The sequence below is a fragment of the Rana temporaria genome, unplaced genomic scaffold, assembly GCF_905171775.1.
Source record: "Rana temporaria unplaced genomic scaffold, aRanTem1.1, whole genome shotgun sequence".
Lineage (NCBI taxonomy): Eukaryota > Metazoa > Chordata > Amphibia > Anura > Ranidae > Rana > Rana temporaria.
In genome coordinates, this window is record NW_024404653.1 from 24184 (window position 1) to 48354 (window position 24171).

Sequence of the window (24171 nt, forward strand, 5' to 3'; positions counted from 1 at the left end):
ATTGGGGGGAAGTATTGAGGGGGAAGTATTGGGGGGTAATGAGGGGGAAGTATTGGGGGGTAATGAGGGGGGAAGTATTGAGGGGGAAGTATTGGGGGGTAATGAGGGGGGAAGTATAGGGGGGTAATGAGGGGGGAAGTATTGAGGGGGAAGTATTGGGGGTAATGAGAGGGAAGTATTGGGGGGTAATGAGGGGGGAAGTATTGGGGGGGTAATGAGGGGGAAGTATTGGGGGGTAATGAGGGGGAAGTATTGGGGGGGTAATGAGGGGGAAGTATTGGGGGGGTAATGAGGGGGAAGTATTGGGGGGTAATGAGGGGGGAAGTATTGGGGAGTAATGAGGGGGAAGTATTGGGGGGTAATGAGGGGGGAAGTATTGGGGGGTAATGAGAGGGAAGTATTGGGGGGTAATGAGGGGGGCGGGGGTAATGAGGGGGGAAGTATTGGGGAGTAATGAGGGGGAAGTATTGGGGGATAATGAGGGGGGCGGGGGTAATGAGGGGGGAAGTATTGGGGAGTAATGAGGGGGAAGTATTGGGGGGTAATGAGGGGGAAGTATTGGGGGGTAATGAGGGGGGCGGGGGTAATGAGGGGGAAGTATTGGGGGGTAATGAGGGGGAAGTATTGGGGGGTAATGAGGGGGGAAGTATTGAGGGGGAAATATTGGGGGGTAATGAGGGGGAAGTATTGGGGGGTAATGAGAGGGAAGTATTGGGGGGTAATGAGGGGGAAGTATTGGGGGGTAATGAGGGGGAAGTATTGGGGGGTAATGAGGGGGGAAGTATTGGGGGGTAATGAGGGGGAAGTATTGGGGGTGGTAATGAGGGGGAAGTATTGGGGGGTAATGAGGGGGAAGTATTGGGGGGTAATGAGGGGGAAGTATTGGGGGGTAATGAGGGGGAAGTATTGGGGTGGTAATGAGGGGGAAGTATTTGGGGGGTAATGAGGGGGGAAGTATTGGGGGTGGTAATGAGGGGGAAGTATTGGGGGGTAATGAGGGGGAAGTATTGGGGGGTAATGAGGGGGAAGTATTGGGGTGGTAATGAGGGGGAAGTATTGGGGGGGTAATGAGGGGGGAAGTATTGGGGGTGGTAATGAGGGGGAAGTATTGGGGGGTAATGAGGGGGAAGTATTGGGGTGGTAATGAGGGGGGAAGTATTGGGGGGGGTAATGAGGGGGAAGTATTGGGGGTAATGAGGGGGGGGCGGGGGAAGTATTGGGGCGTAATGAGAGGGGGGCGGGGTCTGTGACCTCACTGGACACATAATGAACACCTCCAATTATTCACATAACACGAGAGCCGGGATTGGATGAAGACCAAAGATGGTTCCTGGTGATTCTGTACCGATCGGCCCGGGGTGAGCAGAACACCAGATAGTGATCGATCATCAATACACCGATCGGCCACAACTATGACCACCCACCGCTCCTCCAGACCTCGGAAGGTACCCCATGCTGTGGTATCTGGACCCAAGTGCTCACTAGCAGATCGTCACATCCCACAGATGCTTGATTGGACTGAGATCCGGAGAATTTGGAGGCCAAGTCAATGTTTTGCGCAGAACAGGGTTGGTTCTGGTTGCATTACACAGGGAAGAGGGGGAAGGGGTGTCAAAGTTCTGCTACAAGACACACATAAACCTCAGGACAAGAACCTTCTGCTGAGGACAGATCGTCTGAACTCCGGTGCAGAAATTCATTAGTAGGACCGACCCAAACCTTCCAGTATGAAGCGTCCGCTCCTTATATACAGGGTCAGATGGGGGCGGGACCCAGAGAGGACAAATCACAGCAACACACACACAGAGAAAACAAACAACGTTTATTAAAAGCAATGCAGAGATCGATTACAGATCAGCGGGGGGAGGGGCTGAACCAACGCCGGGCGCTTATATACAACGTGTGATCAGACGCCGGGAAACGCAATTCTGCAACCAAAAGTCTGAAGAGTTACATCTACACCCATTATACACAGAGAGAGCGAGGGGGGGGGGGGGACAGAGACCAGGGGGGAGGACAGAGTCCAGGGGGGGAGGGAGGACAGAAATAGGGAGGACAGAGTCCCGGGGGGGGGGGGGGGGTCCAGGGGGCGGAGGACCGAGTACAGGGGGGGGACAGAAATGGAGAGGGGGAGGACAGATAAGGAGGTGGAGGACAGAGTCAAGTGGGGGGGGGGAGCGCAGAGTCCGAGGGGGAGGAGGACAGAAATGGGGAGGACAGAGTCCCGGGGGGTCCAGGGGGCGGAGGACCGAGTACAGGGGGGGACAGAAATGGAGAGGGGGAGGACAGATAAGGAGGTGGAGGACAGAGTCAAGTGGGGGAGGGGAGCACAGAGTCCGAGGGGGAGGAGGACAGAAATGGGGAGGACAGAGTCCCGGGGGGTCCAGGGGGCGGAGGACCGAGTACAGGGGGGGACAGAAATGGAGAGGGGGAGGACAGAGTTCGGGGGAGACAGATCAGAGGAGAGAACAGTGTCGGGGGGGGGGGGGACAGAGTCCGGGGGGGAGGACAGATCAGGAGGAGGACAGAGTCCAGTGGGGGGGGGGGGGGGAGCACAGAGTCCGAGGGGGGGGACAGATCAGAGGAGCGAACAGTGTCGGGGGGGGGGGGACAGATCAGGAGGGGAGGGGGGGCAGAGTCCGTGGGGGAGGACAGATCAGGAGGGGGGGGGGGGGTCCTCCAGGTGACATCAGTAGGAAACGCGCCGAAGCTTTATCACCAACCACCAGATTCGGACGCATCAGGAATTCTCCGGATTGATTGAGAGAGATAACTCTTGCGAACGCTGAATGGAGGCTCCCGAATAATTCGATGCGATCCGTACGACTTCTCGCACATACCATGCAGGTTTTTTCTTTGTAGATCCCGCCCTGTTCCATCATCGGCCAATGATAAATAATCACAGAGTTTGTTCTTTAGCGTTTATTGTAGTTACTGAAAAGAGGATTTTAAATACAAACGTAGCCATCAACACACAGCGAACGCTAACGCAGCGAGGAACCGGGTCCGAGCGATTCCAACCACAGCAAAACAGACAGTATCATCATCATCAATGACCCTGGGAACTGCGGGGGTGGGACTATGCATATAGCTTCCCAATCCAAGAGAGCGCACAGCATCATCAATGACCCTGGGAACTGCGTGGGCGGGATTATGTGCATAGCTGCCCAATGCAAAAGTGGGCGGGACTATTCTCGTCGATTGGGCAGCTATGCACAAATAGTAGCATTAATTACCCGGGGGAACTGCGTGGGAGGGACTATGCGCATACTTGCCCAAGCCAAGAGCGCACACAGCATCATCAATGACCCGGGGAACTGTGTGGGCGGGACTATGTGCATACTTGCCCAATCCACGAGAACAGTATCATTAATGACCCTGGGGTCTGCGTGGGCAGGACTCTGTACAAAAAGGACAGTATCATCAATGACCCGGGGGAACTACAGGGGTGGGACCATGTGCATAGCTGCCCAATCCAAGAGCGCACAGAGCATCATCAATGACCCGGGGAACTGCGTGGGCGGGATTATGTGCATAGCTGCCAAATGCAAAAGTGGGCGGGACTATTCTCGTAGATTGGGCAGCTATGCACAAATAGCATCATCAATGACCCGGGGGAACTGCGTGGGCGGGACTATGTGCTCATGGATTGGGCAGTTATACACAAATAGTATCATTAATAACCCAGGGAACTGCGTGGGCGGGACTATGCACATACCTGCCCAATCACAGAGAACACACAGTGCCAATCAATGACCAGGGGCTGAACTATGTGCATGTCCTCCAATCCAGGAAACAGAATGGACAGTATCATCAATGACCCGGGAGAATGCAAGGGGCGGGACTATATGCAAAGCTGTCCAATCCAGAAAAGAGAACAGGCGGTATCATCACTGCCCCAGGGGACTGCAGGAGGCGGGACTTTGTGCATAGCCATCCAATCCAGGAGAGAGAATCAGACTTCCTATTAAAGTGCTAGAAGAGAGAATCAATTTACAGACTGATGTGATGGTCAGCGTCTCCCCGCGGGGGCGGTCCTTCCTGCGGATGTCTGATGAAGCCGTCCGTAGGTCAGCGTCTTGTGTGGGAAATATAGAAAGAGGACACATTCGGTATGAACCATATTTATATATACAGCAGATAATGCACTTCGGGGAAGAGGCTCCGCCTACACCTGATCTCGCAGGCGCGCCAACCGATTCGACAGCTCGTCCTGCAAGAAAACCCAAGAAATATTATTATTAGACAATAAAAGTCAGTTCCATCCACCAATCACAGACTTACATTTATAATCAAAGATCCGCCCCCAAATAGGAAAACACAAACCCCTCCCCCAACACCCCCGAGGACTTTAAAGGAGATCAGTCAGCTGACTATCCTCAGCCAATCTCCCGCCTCTGCCTGCCAAGCCACACCTATCCTCACCTAGCCACACCCTGCCTATCCTCACCCAGCTCCCGCCTCTGCCTGCCAAGCCACACCTATCCTCACCTAGCCCCACCCTAACCATCCTTGCCAAGCCACACCTATCCTCACCAAGCCACACCCTGCCTATCCTTACCCAGCTCCCGCCTCTGCCTGCCAAGCCACACCTATCCTCACCTAGCCCCACCCCACCTATCCTCACCCAGCTCCCGCCTCTGCCTGCCAAGCCACACCTATCCTCACCTAGCCCCACCCCACCTATCCTCACCTAGCCTCACCCCACCCATACTCACCCAGCTCCCGCCTGCCAAGCCACACCTATCCTCACCTAGCCCCACCCTACCCATCCTTGCCCAACTCCGCCTATTCTCACCTAGCCCCACCCAGCCTATCCTGGCCAAGCCCCGCCTATCCTCACCTAGCCCAACTCCACCTATCCTCACCTAGCCCCACCCCACCCATCCTCACCCAGCTCCCGCCTGCCAAGCCCTGCCTATTCTCACCTAGCCCCACCCAGCCTATCCTCACCAAGCCCAGCCTATCCTCGCCAAGCCCCGCCTATCCTCACCTAGCCCCACCCAGCCTATCCTCACCCAGCTCCCACCTCTGCCTGCCAAGCCACACCTATCCTCACCTAGCCCCACCCCACCTATCCTCACCTAGCCTCACCCCACCCATCCTCACCCAGCTCCCGCCTGCCAAGCCCTGCCTATTCTCACCTAGCCCCACCCAGCCTATCCTCGCCAAGCCCAGCCTATCCTCGCCAAGCCCCGCCTATCCTCACCTAGCCCCACCCAGCCTATCCTCACCCAGCTCCCGCCTCTGCCTGCCAAGCCACACCTATCCTCACCTAGCCCCACCCCACCTATCCTCACCCAGCCCCACCTATCCTTACTGACCCACCGCTCCACTGGACGCCCCTCCTCACCCAAGAGTGACTGACAGCAAGGGACACATGACTGGCTGAAGACAGGAAGAGGCCCCTCCCCTTTTCAGCATAGACACAGAGGAGGTGTGGTCACTCAGGAATGATAGAGTAGGGATGGCGGGGGGATCATTCACTGACATGCAGTCTTCCCCTCCCCCCAGGGAGATTCTCTTCCCCCATCCTCCTGTGTGTGGGGTGCCTGTGCACACCTGACTATGTACATGGACAGGGGGCGGGGCGATTTCCTGTCTGGTGGGCGGAGTCACCTGTTCTGTAGACGCCACGCTGGTCCCGACAGATCCCGTCTGTCCCTGAGGAAGCTCCATGTTCAGGTCCAATCTGCAAACACAGAGAGACAATCAGCCAATCAGAGCAAGAACTGGGCGTGGCCGGGATAAAAACAGACAGTTCTTATTTCAGAAACTTTGTAACAATTTTATACAGAGATAATATAATATATATAATCTCTCTCTATACACTGTATATAGGGGAACGCTATGAGGCCAACTGATCTTATCTCAGCAGCAATTAGCATCACGCTGACTGCACTGTCCATACACACCATCAGAGGACCAACCTGCAGGGGGAGGGGGTCTGATTCTGTAGGGGGAGGGGTCTCCAATGCTGCCCCTGTACAGAGGGACATTGATGGTGTGTGGGGAGGCGGGACTAATTTATAGATTAGGGGGAGGGGTCTGTGAGATGTAGGAGTCTCTTATTCTGTAGGGGGAGGAGTCTCCAATGCTGCCCCTGTACAGAGGGACATTGATGGTGTGTGGGGAGGCGGGACCCCTATATAGATTAGGGGGAGGGGTCTGTGAGATGTAGGGGGAGGAGTCTCCAATGCTGCCCCTGTACAGAGGGACATTGATGGTGTGTGGGGAGGCGGGACTAATTTATAGATTAGGGGAAGGGGTCTGATTCTGTAGGGGGAGGGGTCTCCAGTGCTGCCCCTGTACAGAGGGACATTGATGGTGTGTGGGGAGGCGGGACCCCTATATAGATTAGGGGGAGGGGTCTGTGAGATGTAGGGGGAGGGGTCTCCAGTGCTGCCCCTGTACAGAGGGACATTGATGGTGTGTGGGGAGGCGGGACCCCTATATAGATTAGGGGGAGGGGTCTGTGAGATGTAGGGGGAGGAGTTTCCAATGCTGACCCTGTACAGAGGGACATTGATGGTGTGTGGGGAGGCGGGACCCCTATATAGATTAGGGGGAGGGGTCTGTGAGATGTAGGGGGAGGAGTTTCCAATGCTGCCCCTGTACAGAGGGACATTGATGGTGTGTGGGGAGGCGGGACCCCTATATTGATTAGGGGGAGGGGTCTGTGAGATGTAGGGGGAGGAGTCTCCAATGCTGCCCCTGTACAGAGGGACATTGATGGTGTGTGGGGAGGCGGGACCCCTATATAGATTAGGGGAAGGGGTCTGATTCTGTAGGGGGAGGAGTCTCCAGTGCTGCCCCTGTACAGAGGGACATTGATGGTGTGTGGGGAGGCGGGACCCCTATATAGATTAGGGGGAGGGGTCTGTGAGATGTAGGGGGAGGAGTCTCCAATGCTGCCCCTGTACAGAGGGACATTGATGGTGTGTGGGGAGGCGGGACCCCTATATAGATTAGGGGGAGGGGTCTGTGAGATGTAGGAGTCTCTTATTCTGTAGGGGGAGGAGTCTCCAATGCTGACCCTGTACAGAGGGACATTGATGGTGTGTGGGGAGGCGGGACCCCTATATAGATTAGGGGGAGGGGTCTGTGAGATGTAGGGGGAGGAGTTTCCAATGCTGACCCTGTACAGAGGGACATTGATGGTGTGTGGGGAGGCGGGACCCCTATATAGATTAGGGGGAGGGGTCTGTGAGATGTAGGGGGAGGAGTTTCCAATGCTGCCCCTGTACAGAGGGACATTGATGGTGTGTGGGGAGGCGGGACCCCTATATAGATTAGGGGGAGGGGTCTGTGAGATGTAGGGGGAGGAGTTTCCAATGCTGCCCCTGTACAGAGGGACATTGATGGTGTGTGGGGAGGCGGGACCCCTATATTGATTAGGGGGAGGGGTCTGTGAGATGTAGGGGGAGGAGTCTCCAATGCTGACCCTGTACAGAGGGACATTGATGGTGTGTGGGGAGGCGGGACCCCTATATTGATTAGGGGGAGGGGTCTGTGAGATGTAGGGGGAGGAGTCTCCAGTGCTGACCCTGTACAGAGGGACATTGATGGTGTGTGGGGAGGCGGGACCCCTATATAGATTAGGGGGAGGGGTCTGTGAGATGTAGGGGGAGGAGTGTCCAGTGCTGACCCTGTACAGAGGGACATTGATGGTGTGTGGGGAGGCGGGACCCCTATATAGATTAGGGGGAGGGGTCTGTGAGATGTAGGGGGAGGAGTTTCCAATGCTGCCCCTGTACAGAGGGACATTGATGGTGTGTGGGGAGGCGGGACCCCTATATAGATTAGGGGGAGGGGTCTGTGAGATGTAGGGGGAGGAGTTTCCAATGCTGCCCCTGTACAGAGGGACATTGATGGTGTGTGGGGAGGCGGGACCCCTATATAGATTAGGGGGAGGGGTCTGTGAGATGTAGGGGGAGGGGTCAGGAGGACATTATTTGGGGAGGGGGAGGGGGAGTGACGGATCGATTGTTATTCAGAAGAACGACTCACCCGGCTTCATCCGCCATCTCATGTAATAGATTGTCCACCTGACCCTGAAATGAGAAAAGCGATCGTTCCTTACCGATCTCCCCTCTATATCTACACACAGAGATCAGGAACCGCGCACACAGAGATCAGGAACCGCGCACACAGAGATCAGGAACCGCACACACACAGATCAGGAACCGCACACAGAGATCAGGAACCGCACACACAGATCAGGAACCGCACACACAGATCAGGAACCGCACACAGAGATCAGGAACCGCACACACAGAGATCAGGAACCGCACACACACAGAGATCAGGAACCGCACACACAGAGATCAGGAACCGCACACACAGAGATCAGGAACCGCACACAGAGATCAGGAACCGCACACACAGATCAGGAACCGCACACACAGAGATCAGGAACCGCACACAGAGATCAGGAACCGCACACACAGATCAGGAACCGCACACACAGAGATCAGGAACCGCACACACAGATCAGGAACCGCACACACAGAGATCAGGAACCGCACACAGAGATCAGGAACCGCACACACAGAGATCAGGAACCGCACACACAGATCAGGAACCGCACACAGAGATCAGGAACCGCACACAGAGATCAGGAACCGCACACAGAGATCAGGAACCGCACACAGAGATCAGGAACCGCACACACAGAGATCAGGAACCGCACACACAGATCAGGAACCGCACACAGAGATCAGGAACCGCACACAGAGATCAGGAACCGCACACAGAGATCAGGAACCGCACACACAGAGATCAGGAACCTCACACACAGATCAGGAACCGCACACAGAGATCAGGAACCGCACACACAGAGATCAGGAACCGCACACAGAGATCAGGAACCGCACACACACAGATCAGGAACCGCACACAGAGATCAGGAACCGCACACACAGAGATCAGGAACCGCACACACAGAGAGATCAGGAACCGCACACAGAGATCAGGAACCGCACACACACAGATCAGGAACCGCACACAGAGATCAGGAACCGCACACACAGATCAGGAACCGCACACACAGAGATCAGGAACCGCACACACAGAGATCAGGAACCGCGCACAGAGATCAGGAACCGCACACACAGAGATCAGGAACCGCACACACAGAGATCAGGAACCGCACACACAGAGATCAGGAACCGCACACAGAGATCAGGAACCGCACACACAGATCAGGAACCGCACACACAGATCAGGAACCGCACACAGAGATCAGGAACCGCACACACAGAGATCAGGAACCGCACACACAGAGATCAGGAACCGCACACACAGATCAGGAACCGCACACACAGATCAGGAACCGCACACACAGATCAGGAACCGCACACAGAGATCAGGAACAGCACACAGAGATCAGGAACCGCACACAGAGATCAGGAACCGCACACACAGAGATCAGGAACCGCACACACAGAGATCAGGAACCGCACACACACAGAGATCAGGAACCGCACACACAGAGATCAGGAACCGCACACAGAGATCAGGAACCGCACACACAGAGATCAGGAACCGCACACACAGAGATCAGGAACCGCACACACAGATCAGGAACCGCACACAGAGATCAGGAACCGCACACAGAGATCAGGCACCGCACACAGAGATCAGGAACCGCACACAGAGATCAGGAACCGCACACACAGAGATCAGGAACCGCACACACAGATCAGGAACCGCACACAGAGATCAGGAACCGCACACACAGATCAGGAACCGCACACAGAGATCAGGAACCGCACACACAGATCAGGAACCGCACACACAGAGATCAGGAACCGCACACAGAGATCAGGAACCGCACACACAGATCAGGAACCGCACACACAGAGATCAGGAACCGCACACACAGAGATCAGGAACCGCACACACAGAGATCAGGAACCGCACACAGAGATCAGGAACCGCACACACACAGATCAGGAACCGCACACAGAGATCAGGAACCGCACACACAGAGATCAGGAACCGCACACACAGAGATCAGGAACCGCACACACAGAGATCAGGAACCGCACACACAGAGATCAGGAACCGCACACACAGAGAGATCAGGAACCGCACACAGAGATCAGGAACCGCACACACAGATCAGGAACCGCACACAGAGATCAGGAACCGCACACACAGATCAGGAACCGCACACACAGATCAGGAACCGCACACAGAGATCAGGAACCGCACACAGAGATCAGGCACACAGAGATCAGGCACACAGAGATCAGGAACCGCACACAGAGATCAGGAACCGCACACACAGATCAGGAACCGCACACAGAGATCAGGAACCGCACACAGAGATCAGGAACCGCACACAGAGATCAGGAACCGCACACACAGATCAGGAACCGCACACACAGATCAGGAACCGCACACACAGAGATCAGGAACCGCACACACAGAGATCAGGAACCGCACACAGAGATCAGGAACCGCACACAGAGATCAGGAACCGCACACACAGAGATCAGGAACCGCACACACACAGAGATCAGGAACCGCACACACAGAGATCAGGAACCGCACACACAGATCAGGAACCGCACACACAGATCAGGAACCGCACACAGAGATCAGGAACCGCACACAGAGATCAGGAACAGCACACAGAGATCAGGAACCGCACACAGAGATCAGGAACCGCACACACAGAGATCAGGAACCGCACACACAGAGATCAGGAACCGCACACACACAGAGATCAGGAACCGCACACACAGAGATCAGGAACCGCACACAGAGATCAGGAACCGCACACACAGATCAGGAACCGCACACACAGATCAGGAACCGCACACAGAGATCAGGCACCGCACACAGAGATCAGGAACCGCACACAGAGATCAGGAACCGCACACACAGAGATCAGGAACCGCACACACAGATCAGGAACCGCACACAGAGATCAGGAACCGCACACACAGATCAGGAACCGCACACAGAGATCAGGAACCGCACACAGAGATCAGGAACCGCACACAGAGATCAGGAACCGCACACAGAGATCAGGAACCGCACACAGAGATCAGGAACCACACACAGAGATCAGGAACCGCACACAGAGATCAGGGACCACACACAGAGATCAGGAACCGCACACAGAGATCAGGAACCGCACACACAGAGATCAGGAACCGCACACACAGAGATCAGGAACCGCACACAGAGATCAGGAACCGCACACACAGAGATCAGGAACCGCACACAGAGATCAGGAACCGCACACACAGAGATCAGGAACCGCACACACAGATCAGGAACCGCACACACAGATCAGGAACCGCACACAGAGATCAGGAACCGCACACAGAGATCAGGAACCGCCCACACAGAGATCAGGAACCGCCCACACAGAGATCAGGAACCGCACACAGAGATCAGGAACCGCCCACACAGAGATCAGGAACCGCACACAGAGATCAGGAACCGCACACAGAGATCAGGAACCGCACACACAGAGATCAGGAACCGCACACAGAGATCAGGAACCGCACACACAGAGATCAGGAACCGCACACACACAGATCAGGAACCGCACACAGAGATCAGGAACCGCACACACAGAGATCAGGAACCGCACACACAGAGATCAGGAACCGCACACAGAGATCAGGAACCGCACACAGAGATCAGGAACCGCACACACAGAGATCAGGAACCGCACACACAGAGATCAGGAACCGCACACACAGAGATCAGGAACCGCACACAGAGATCAGGAACCGCACACAGAGATCAGGAACCGCGCACAGAGATCAGGAACCGCGCACAGAGAGATCAGGAACCGCGCACAGAGATCAGGAACCGCACACACAGAGATCAGGAACCGCGCACAGAGATCAGGAACCGCACACACAGAGATCAGGAACCGCACACAGAGATCAGGAACCGCACACACAGAGATCAGGAACCTCACACAGAGATCAGGAACCGCACACACAGAGATCAGGAACCGCACACAGAGATCAGGAACCTCACACAGAGATCAGGAACCGCACACAGAGAGATCAGGAACCGCACACAGAGATCAGGAACCGCACACAGAGATCAGGAACCGCACACACAGATCAGGAACCGCACACACAGAGATCAGGAACCGCACACACAGAGATCAGGCATCGCACACAGAGATCAGGAACCGCACACACAGAGATCAGGAACCGCACACACAGAGATCAGGAACCGCACACACAGAGATCAGGAACCGCACACAGAGATCAGGAACCGCACACACAGAGATCAGGAACCGCACACAGAGATCAGGAACCGCACACAGAGATCAGGAACCGCACACACAGAGATCAGGAACCGCACACACAGAGATCAGGAACCGCACACAGAGATCAGGAACCGCACACACAGAGATCAGGAACCGCACACAGAGATCAGGAACCGCACACACAGATCAGGAACCGCACACAGAGAGATCAGGAACCGCACACAGAGATCAGGAACCGCACACAGAGATCAGGAACCGCGCACACAGAGATCAGGAACCGCACACACAGAGATCAGGAACCGCGCACAGAGATCAGGAACCGCACACAGAGATCAGGAACCGCACACACAGAGATCAGGAACCGCACACAGAGATCAGGAACCGCACACAGAGATCAGGAACCGCACACAGAGATCAGGAACCGCACACAGAGATCAGGAACCGCACACACAGAGATCAGGAACCGCACACACAGATCAGGAACCGCACACACAGAGATCAGGAACCGCACACACAGAGATCAGGAACCGCACACACAGAGATCAGGAACCGCACACACACAGAGATCAGGAACCGCACACAGAGATCAGGAACCGCACACACAGAGATCAGGAACCGCACACAGAGATCAGGAACCGCACACACAGATCAGGAACCGCACACACAGATCAGGAACCGCACACACAGATCAGGAACCGCACACACAGAGATCAGGAACCGCACACACAGAGATCAGGAACCGCACACACAGAGATCAGGCACCGCACACACAGAGATCAGGAACCGCACACAGAGAGATCAGGAACCGCACACAGAGATCAGGAACCGCACACACAGATCAGGAACCGCACACACAGATCAGGAACCGCACACACAGAGATCAGGAGCCGCACACACAGAGATCAGGAACCGCACACAGAGAGATCAGGAACCGCACACAGAGATCAGGAACCGCACACACAGATCAGGAACCGCACACACAGATCAGGAACCGCACACACAGAGATCAGGAACCGCGCACACAGAGATCAGGAACCACGCACACAGAGATCAGGAACCGCACACACAGAGATCAGGAACCGCACACACAGAGATCAGGAACCGCACACAGAGATCAGGAACCACACACACAGAGATCAGGAACCGCACACACAGATCAGGAACCGCACACACAGATCAGGAACCGCGCACACAGAGATCAGGAACCACACACACAGAGATCAGGAACCGCACACAGAGATCAGGAACCGCACACAGAGATCAGGAACCGCACACACAGAGATCAGGAACCGCGCACACAGAGATCAGGAACCACACACACAGAGATCAGGAACCGCACACAGAGATCAGGAACCGCACACAGAGATCAGGAACCGCACACAGAGATCAGGAACCGCACACACAGAGATCAGGAACCGCACACACAGAGATCAGGAACCGCACACAGAGATCAGGAACCGCACACACAGATCAGGAACCGCACACACAGAGATCAGGAACCGCACACAGAGATCAGGAACCGCACACACAGATCAGGAACCGCACACACAGAGATCAGGAACCGCACACAGAGAGATCAGGAACCGCACACAGAGATCAGGAACCGCACACACAGATCAGGAACCGCACACACAGATCAGGAACCGCACACACAGAGATCAGGAACCGCGCACACAGAGATCAGGAACCACGCACACACAGATCAGGAACCGCACACACAGAGATCAGGAACCGCACACACAGAGATCAGGAACCGCACACAGAGATCAGGAACCACACACACAGAGATCAGGAACCGCACACACAGATCAGGAACCGCACACACAGATCAGGAACCGCGCACACAGAGATCAGGAACCACACACACAGAGATCAGGAACCGCACACAGAGATCAGGAACCGCACACAGAGATCAGGAACCGCACACACAGAGATCAGGAACCGCGCACACAGAGATCAGGAACCACACACACAGAGATCAGGAACCGCACACAGAGATCAGGAACCGCACACAGAGATCAGGAACCGCACACAGAGATCAGGAACCGCACACACAGAGATCAGGAACCGCACACAGAGATCAGGAACCGCACACACAGATCAGGAACCGCACACACAGAGATCAGGAACCGCACACACAGAGATCAGGAACCGCACACAGAGAGATCAGGAACCGCACACAGAGATCAGGAACCGCACACAGAGATCAGGAACCGCACACACAGAGATCAGGAACCTCACACAGAGATCAGGAACCGCACACAGAGAGATCAGGAACCGCACACACAGAGATCAGGAACCTCACACAGAGATCAGGAACCGCACACAGAGAGATCAGGAACCGCACACAGAGATCAGGAACCGCACACAGAGATCAGGAACCGCACACACAGATCAGGAACCGCACACACAGAGATCAGGAACCGCACACACAGAGATCAGGCATCGCACACAGAGATCAGGAACCGCACACACAGAGATCAGGAACCGCACACACAGAGATCAGGAACCGCACACACAGAGATCAGGAACCGCACACAGAGATCAGGAACCGCACACACAGAGATCAGGAACCGCACACAGAGATCAGGAACCGCACACAGAGATCAGGAACCGCACACACAGAGATCAGGAACCGCACACACAGAGATCAGGAACCGCACACAGAGAGATCAGGAACCGCACACAGAGATCAGGAACCGCACACACAGAGATCAGGAACCGCACACAGAGATCAGGAACCGCACACACAGATCAGGAACCGCACACAGAGAGATCAGGAACCGCACACAGAGATCAGGAACCGCACACAGAGATCAGGAACCGCGCACACAGAGATCAGGAACCGCACACACAGAGATCAGGAACCGCGCACAGAGATCAGGAACCGCACACAGAGATCAGGAACCGCACACACAGAGATCAGGAACCGCACACAGAGATCAGGAACCGCACACAGAGATCAGGAACCGCACACAGAGATCAGGAACCGCACACAGAGATCAGGAACCGCACACACAGAGATCAGGAACCGCACACACAGATCAGGAACCGCACACACAGAGATCAGGAACCGCACACACAGAGATCAGGAACCGCACACACAGAGATCAGGAACCGCACACACACAGAGATCAGGAACCGCACACAGAGATCAGGAACCGCACACACAGAGATCAGGAACCGCACACAGAGATCAGGAACCGCACACACAGATCAGGAACCGCACACACAGATCAGGAACCGCACACAGAGATCAGGAACCGCACACACAGAGATCAGGAACCGCACACACAGAGATCAGGAGCCGCACACACAGAGATCAGGAACCGCACACACAGAGATCAGGAACCGCACACAGAGATCAGGAACCGCACACACAGATCAGGAACCGCACACACAGATCAGGAACCGCACACACAGAGATCAGGAACCGCGCACACAGAGATCAGGAACCACGCACACAGAGATCAGGAACCGCACACACAGATCAGGAACCGCACACACAGAGATCAGGAACCGCACACACAGAGATCAGGAACCGCACACAGAGATCAGGAACCACACACACAGAGATCAGGAACCGCACACACAGATCAGGAACCGCACACACAGATCAGGAACCGCGCACACAGAGATCAGGAACCACACACACAGAGATCAGGAACCGCACACAGAGATCAGGAACCGCACACAGAGATCAGGAACCGCACACACAGAGATCAGGAACCGCGCACACAGAGATCAGGAACCACACACACAGAGATCAGGAACCGCACACAGAGATCAGGAACCGCACACAGAGATCAGGAACCGCACACAGAGATCAGGAACCGCACACACAGAGATCAGGAACCGCACACAGAGATCAGGAACCGCACACAGAGAGATCAGGAACCGCGCACACAGATCAGGAACCGCACACACAGAGATCAGGAACCGCACACACAGAGATCAGGAACCGCACACAGAGAGATCAGGAACCGCACACAGAGATCAGGAACCGCACACACAGAGATCAGGAACCGCACACAGAGATCAGGAACCGCACACAGAGATCAGGAACCGCACACAGAGATCAGGAACCGCACACAGAGATCAGGAACCGCACACAGATCAGGCACACAGAGATCAGGAACCGCACACACAGATCAGGAACCGCACACACAGAGATCAGGAACCGCACACAGAGATCAGGAACCGCACACACAGAGATCAGGAACCGCACACAGAGATCAGGAACCGCACACAGAGATCAGGAACCGCACACAGAGAGATCAGGAACCGCACACAGAGATCAGGAACCGCACACAGAGAGATCAGGAACCGCACACAGAGATCAGGAACCGCACACACAGAGATCAGGAACCGCACACAGAGATCAGGAACCGCACACAGAGATCAGGAACCGCACACAGAGATCAGGAACCGCACACAGAGATCAGGAACCGCACACAGAGATCAGGAACCGCACACAGAGATCAGGAACCGCACACAGAGATCAGGAACCGCACACACAGAGATCAGGAACCGTGCACAGAGATCAGGAACCGCACACACAGAGATCAGGAACCGTGCACAGAGATCAGGAACCGCACACAGAGATCAGGAACCGCGCACAGAGATCAGGAACCGCACACAGAGATCAGGCACACAGAGATCAGGAACCGCACACAGAGATCAGGAACCGCACACACAGATCAGGAACCGCACACAGAGATCAGGAACCGCACACACAGAGATCAGGAACCGCACACACAGAGATCAGGAACCGCACACACAGAGATCAGGAACCGCACACAGAGATCAGGAACCGCACACAGAGATCAGGAACCGCACACAGAGATCAGGAACCGCACACAGAGATCAGGAACCGCACACACAGATCAGGAACCGCACACAGAGATCAGGAACCGCACACAGAGATCAGGAACCGCACACAGAGATCAGGCACACAGAGATCAGGAACCGCACACAGAGATCAGGAACCGCACACAGAGATCAGGAACCGCACACAGAGAGATCAGGAACCGCACACACAGATCAGGAACCGCACACAGAGATCAGGAACCGCACACAGAGATCAGGAACCGCACACAGAGATCAGGAACCGCACACACAGAGATCAGGAACCGCACACACAGAGATCAGGAACCGCACACACAGAGATCAGGAACCGCACACAGAGATCAGGAACCGCACACACAGAGATCAGGAACCGCACACAGAGATCAGGAACCGCACACAGAGATCAGGAACCGCACACAGAGATCAGGAACCGCACACAGAGATCAGGAACCGCACACAGAGAGATCAGGAACCGCACACAGAGATCAGGAACCGCACACACAGAGATCAGGAACCGCACACACAGATCAGGAACCGCACACACAGATCAGGAACCGCACACAGAGATCAGGAACCGCACACACAGAGATCAGGAACCGCACACAGAGATCAGGAACCGCACACACAGAGATCAGGAACCGCACACACAGAGATCAGGAACCGCACACACAGAGATCAGGAACCGCACACAGAGAGATCAGGAACCGCACACACAGAGATCAGGAACCGCACACACAGATCAGGAACCGCGCACACAGAGATCAGGAACCGCGCACACAGAGATCAGGAACCGCACACACAGAGATCAGGAACCGCACACACGGAGATCAGGAACCGCACACACAGAGATCAGGAACCGCACACAGAGATCAGGAACCGCACACACAGAGATCAGGAACCGCACACAGAGATCAAGAACCGCACACAGAGATCAGGAACCGCACACAGAGATCAGGAACCGCACACACAGATCAGGAACCGCACACACAGATCAGGAACCGCACACACAGAGATCAGGAACCGCACACACAGAGAGATCAGGAACCGCACACACAGAGATCAGGAACCGCACACACAGAGAGATCAGGAACCGCACACACAGAGATCAGGAACCGCACACAGAGAGATCAGGAACCGCACACACAGATCAGGAACCGCACACACAGAGATCAGGAACCGCACACACAGAGATCAGGAACCGCACACACAGAGATCAGGAACCGCACACACAGAGATCAGGAACCGCACACACAGAGATCAGGAACCGCGCACACAGATCAGGAACCGCGCACACAGATCAGGAACCGCACACAGAGAGATCAGGAACCTCACACACAGAGATCAGGAACCGCACACACAGAGATCAGGAACCGCACACAGAGATCAAGAACCGCACACAGAGATCAGGAACCGCACACAGAGATCAGGAACCGCACACAGAGATCAGGAACCGCACACACAGATCAGGAACCGCACACACAGAGATCAGGAACCGCACACACAGAGATCAGGAACCGCACACACAGAGAGATCAGGAACCGCACACACAGAGATCAGGAACCGCACACACAGAGAGATCAGGAACCGCACACACAGAGATCAGGAACCGCACACAGAGAGATCAGGAACCGCACACACAGATCAGGAACCGCACACACAGAGATCAGGAACCGCACACAGAGATCAGGAACCGCACACACAGAGATCAGGAACCGCACACACAGAGATCAGGAACCGCACACAGAGATCAGGAACCGCACACAGAGATCAGGAACCGCACACAGAGATCAGGAACCGCACACAGAGATCAGGAACCGCACACAGAGATCAGGAACCGCACACAGAGATCAGGAACCGCACACAGAGATCAGGAACCGCACACACAGAGATCAGGAACCGCACACACAGAGATCAGGAACCGCACACAGAGATCAGGAACCGCACACACAGAGATCAGGAACCACACACAGAGATCAGGAACCGCACACACAGAGATCAGGAACCGCACACACAGATCAGGAACCGCACACAGAGATCAGGAACCGCACACACAGATCAGGAACCGCACACAGAGATCAGGCAGAGATCAGGCACACAGAGATCAGGCAGAGATCAGGCACACAGAGATCAGGAACAGCACACAGAGATCAGGCAGAGATCAGGCAGAGATCAGGAACAGCACACAGAGATCAGGAACAGCACACAGAGATCAGGCAGAGATCAGGCACACAGAGATCAGGCACACAGAGATCAGGCAGAGATCAGGAACCACACACAGAGATCAGGCAGAGATCAGGCACACAGAGATCAGGCAGAGCTCAGGAACCACACACAGAGATCAGGCAGAGATCAGGCACACAGAGATCAGGCAGAGCTCAGGAACCACACACAGAGATCAGGCAGAGATCAGGCACACAGAGATCAGGCACACAGAGATCAGGCAGAGATCAGGAACCACACACAGAGATCAGGCAGAGATCAGGCACACAGAGATCAGGCAGAGCTCAGGAACCACACACAGAGATCAGGCAGAGATCAGGCACACAGAGATCAGGCAGAGCTCAGGAACCACACACAGAGATCAGGCAGAGATCAGGCACACAGAGATCAGGCACACAGAGATCAGGCACACAGAGATCAGGCACACACAGAGATCAGGCAGAGCTCAGGCACACAGAGATCAGGAACCACACACAGAGATCAGGCAGAGATCAGGCAGAGATCAGGCACACAGAGATCAGGCACACAGAGATCAGGCACACAGAGATCAGGCAGAGCTCAGGCACACAGAGATCAGGCACACACCTGCGGGGTTGTCAGAGTTGTCGTGTTGCTCATGGTGTCCTCCATCTGTTGGGTCTGAACATCGAGGGTCTCAAACTGCTGTTCGAATTTGTCCATTAAGGCCGAGATCTGCGAGGAAGGAAAGTCGGGATTTGATCTCCAGAGAGAAACACAAAATAATCTTCAAACACGAGAGAATTTCCCCCGACGTCTCACCTTCTCCAGGTTCATACTCTTCAGTGTGGAGTCCATCGATTTCACCACCCCCGCCATCGACTTCGTCACCTGCAAGAGACAAGGCAAATGATGGAGATTCCTCTCTATATATATCACTAGAGGGGGCTTCCTCAGGGGGAAGGGGGTCCTGATTCCTCTATATAGATCACTAGAGGGGGCTTCATCAGGGGGAAGGGGGTCCTGATTCCTCTCTATATATATCACTAGAGGGGGCTTCATCAGGGGGAAGGGGGTCCCAATTCCTCTATATAGATCTTTATATCACTAGAGGGGGCTTCATCAGGGGGAAGGGGGTCCTGATTCCTCTATATAGATCTTTATATCACTAGAGGGGTCTTCATCAAGAGGAAGGAGGTCCTGATTCCTCTCTATAGATCTTTATATCACTAGAGGGGTCTTCCTCAGGGGGAAGGAGGTCCTGATTCCTCTCTATAGATCTTTATATCACTAGAGGGGTCTTCCTCAGGGGGAAGGAGGTCCTGATTCCTCTATATAGATCTTTATATCACTAGAGGGGTCTTCATCAGGGGGAAGGAGGTCCTGATCCCTCTATATAGATCTTTATATCACTAGAGGGGTCTTCCTCAGGGGGAAGGAGGTCCTGATTCCTCTATATAGATCTTTATATCACTAGAGGGGTCTTCCTCAGGGGGAAGGAGGTCCTGATTCCTCTCTATAGATCTTTATATCACTAGAGGGGTCTTCATCAGGGGGAAGGAGGTCCTGATCCCTCTATATAGATCTTTATATCACTAGAGGGGGCTTCCTCAGGGGGAAGGAGGTCCTGATTCCTCTCTATAGATCTTTATATCACTAGAGGGGGCTTCCTCAGGGGGAAGGAGGTCCTGATTCCTCTCTATAGATCTTTATATCACTAGAGGGGGCTTCCTCAGGGGGAAGGAGGTCCTGATTCCTCTATATAGATCTTTATATCACTAGAGGGGTCTTCATCAGGAGGAAGGAGGTCCTGATTCCTCTATATAGATCTTTATATCACTAGAGGGGTCTTCATCAGGGGGAAGGGGGTCCTAATTCCTCTATATAGATCTTTATATCACTAGAGGGGTCTTCATCAGGGGGAAGGAGGTCCTGATTCCTCTATATAGATCTTTATATCACTAGAGGGGGCTTCATCAGGAGGAAGGAGGTCCTGATTCCTCTATATAGATCTTTATATCACTAGAGGGGTCTTCATCAGGAGGAAGGAGGTCCTGATTCCTCTATATAGATCTTTATATCACTAGAGGGGTCTTCATCAGGGGGAAGGAGGTCCTGATTCCTCTATATAGATCTTTATATCACTAGAGGGGTCTTCATCAGGGGGAAGGAGGTCCTGATTCCTCTATATAGATCTTTATATCACTAGAGGGATCTTCATCAGGGGGAAGGAGGTCCTGATCCCTCTATATAGATCTTTATATCACTAGAGGGGTCTTCATCAGGGGGAAGGAGGTCCTGCCCCCTGATGGAGGGTGTCTTGTAGTCGATTGGCGCTGTGTCTCTCTGATTCTCTAACCTCGGCCTCCATCTTGGAGGTTGTATCCGGCCTCATCACTTATCACCTCCCCTCCTTCCTCTCCTATTACGATCTCATCAGACTTCCCTCCGGGGAATCCTCATACATTCCGATCACTTTACGATCGGCAGCGAATTGTAAGACGGGAAGAGGGTGACTGGGACAGATAATTCCGCGATAAACCCAACAGCTGCCCCTCCATTGGAGGAGATCACACGGCCGCCGCCTGTTCTGGAGGGGAAGATTATTTCCGACGCACACACACCGACCAATCACACAGTGATTTCAGGACTCGCCGCATTCTTCATGGACTTTCCAGCTGCATTGAATGAAGACAAGAAACGCACCGAACATACCGCTGTGGCCCCGGGGGCCCCCGACACACACCTGCCGGCTGATCATCACCGGGAGAAAACCGCCATCTTGGGAACATCACAACAAAGCGTTACGGAAGATAAGAAGGAGGGATTGATCGATCCTTCCACATAACAAGCCTCCGGACCCCACCAGTCATCGTTCTGTGCCCTCGTCTTCCAATGCATGAGGACTCCTCCCTTTATATCTGGAGCCGATATCAATAGTGGGGGAGGGGGGTAATATCGGACACAATCGATCTAGGTCTACCAACCAGCGCTCCTCCAGAGGTTGCCAAGGGATCCTCAAGCTGTGACCAACTCACCTCCCATCCGAAGGTGTCCACATCACTTGGAGTCAACCCCACTCAGAAAACCCAGTAGCAGCGCACCAACCTTTCCGATCAGCCATTCCCAACCAGGGTTTCATGGTCCCCTAGGGCTCCCCCAGAGGTTCCTTGATCTGCGACTAATTGACCTCCCATCTGAAGGTTGCTGCATAGTTCCAGGGGTCAACACCCTTTGGAAGAACCAATCGTATGGCACCAATAATTTTTCTGATCAGCCATTTCCAACCAGGGTTTCATGGAACCTTCTGGTTCCCCCAGAGGTTGCTAGAGGCCCCTTGACTCTGACTACCTTCATAGTTCTGGGGTCAGCACCACTTGAAAGAACGGGAGGAATGGCACCACTAATCTTTCCGATCAGTCATTCCCAACCAGGTTTTTAGGGTCCCCCCAGAGGTTCCTTGAGCTTTGACCAATTGACCTCCCATCTGAAGGTTGCCCCATAGTTGTGGGGTCAACACCCCTTGGAAGAACCAATCGTATGGCACCAATAATCTTCCTGATCAGCCAATTCCAACCAGGGTTCCCCCAGAGGTTGCTAGAGGCCCCTTGACTCTGACTGCCTTCATAGTTCCGGGGTCAACACCACTTGGAAGAACGGGTGATGGCTGATCTTTCTGATCAGCCAATTCCAAGTAGGGTTCTGAGCAACCTTAGGGTTCCCCCAGAGGTTCCTTGATCTGCGACTAATTGACCTCCCATCTGAAGGTTGCCGCATACTTCCGGGGGTCAACGCCTTTTGGAAGAACCAGTGGTGTGGCACCAATCTTTATGATCAATAAATCCCAACCAGGTTTTCATGGAACCTTAGGGTTCCCCCAGAGGTTGCAAAGGGTTCCTTGGGCTGTGGCTGCCTTCATAGTTCCGGGGGTCAGCACCACTTGGAAAACCCAGCGGTATGGCACCACTAATCTTTCCAATCAGCCGTTCCCAACCAGGTTTTTATGGTCCCCCCAGAGGTTGCTAGAGGCCCCTTGACTCTGACTGCCTTCATAGTTCTGGGGTCAGCACCACTTGAAAGAACGGGAGGAATGGCACCAATAACCTTTCTGATCAGCCAATTCCAACTAGGGTTCTGAGGAACCTTCGGGTTCCCCCAGAGGTTGCAAAGGGTTCCTCGAGCTGTGACTGCCTTCATAGTTCCGGGGGTCAGCACCACTTGGAAGAACCAATCGTATGGCACCACTAATCTTTCTGATCAGCCATTCCCAACCAGGTTTTTATGGTCCCCCCAGAGGTTCCTTGATCTGCGACTAATTGACCTCCCATCTGAAGGTTGCCCCATACTTCCGGGGGGTCAACACCTTTTGGAAGAACCAGTGGTGTGGCACCAATCTTTATGATCAATAAATCCCAACCAGGGTTTCATGGAACCTTAGGGTTCCCCCAGAGGTTGCTAGAGGCCCCTTGACTCTGACTGCCTTCATAGTTCTGGGGTCAGCACCACTTGAAAGAACGGGAGGAATGGCACCACTAATCTTTCTGAACCTTCGGGTTCCCCCAGAGGTTGCAAAGGGTTCCTCGAGTTGTGGCTGCCTTCATAGTTCTGGGGGTCAACCCCCCTTGGAAGAACCAATCGTATGGCACCACTAATCTTTCCAATCAGCCATTCCCAACCAGGTTTTTAGGGTCCCCCCAGAGGTTCCTTGAGCTATGACTAATTGACCTCCCATCTGAAGGTTGCCCCATAGTTCCGGGGGTCAACACCCTTTGGAAGAACCAATCACATGGCACCAATCATTTTTCTGATCAGCCATTTCCAACCAGGGTTTCATGGAACCTTCTGGTTCCCTCAGAGGTTGCTAGAGGCCCCTTGGGCTGTGGCTGCCTTCA

At 54.3% G+C, this 24171-nt stretch overlaps 1 protein-coding gene across 1 annotated transcript; it reads right to left on the reverse strand.

The window, feature by feature from the left end:
- Window positions 1-2907: 2907 nt before the first annotated feature.
- On the reverse strand, window positions 2908-20238 carry LOC120922810 (charged multivesicular body protein 1b-like; the record flags this gene model as incomplete). The annotated part of the gene is made up of 5 exons (XM_040334812.1): window positions 2908-4213; window positions 5620-5692; window positions 8011-8054; window positions 19907-20014; window positions 20102-20238. Coding segments are annotated over 5 exons (407 nt in total), but the record flags the coding sequence as incomplete, so codon positions are not given.
- Between the last annotated feature and the right edge of the window lie 3933 nt (window positions 20239-24171).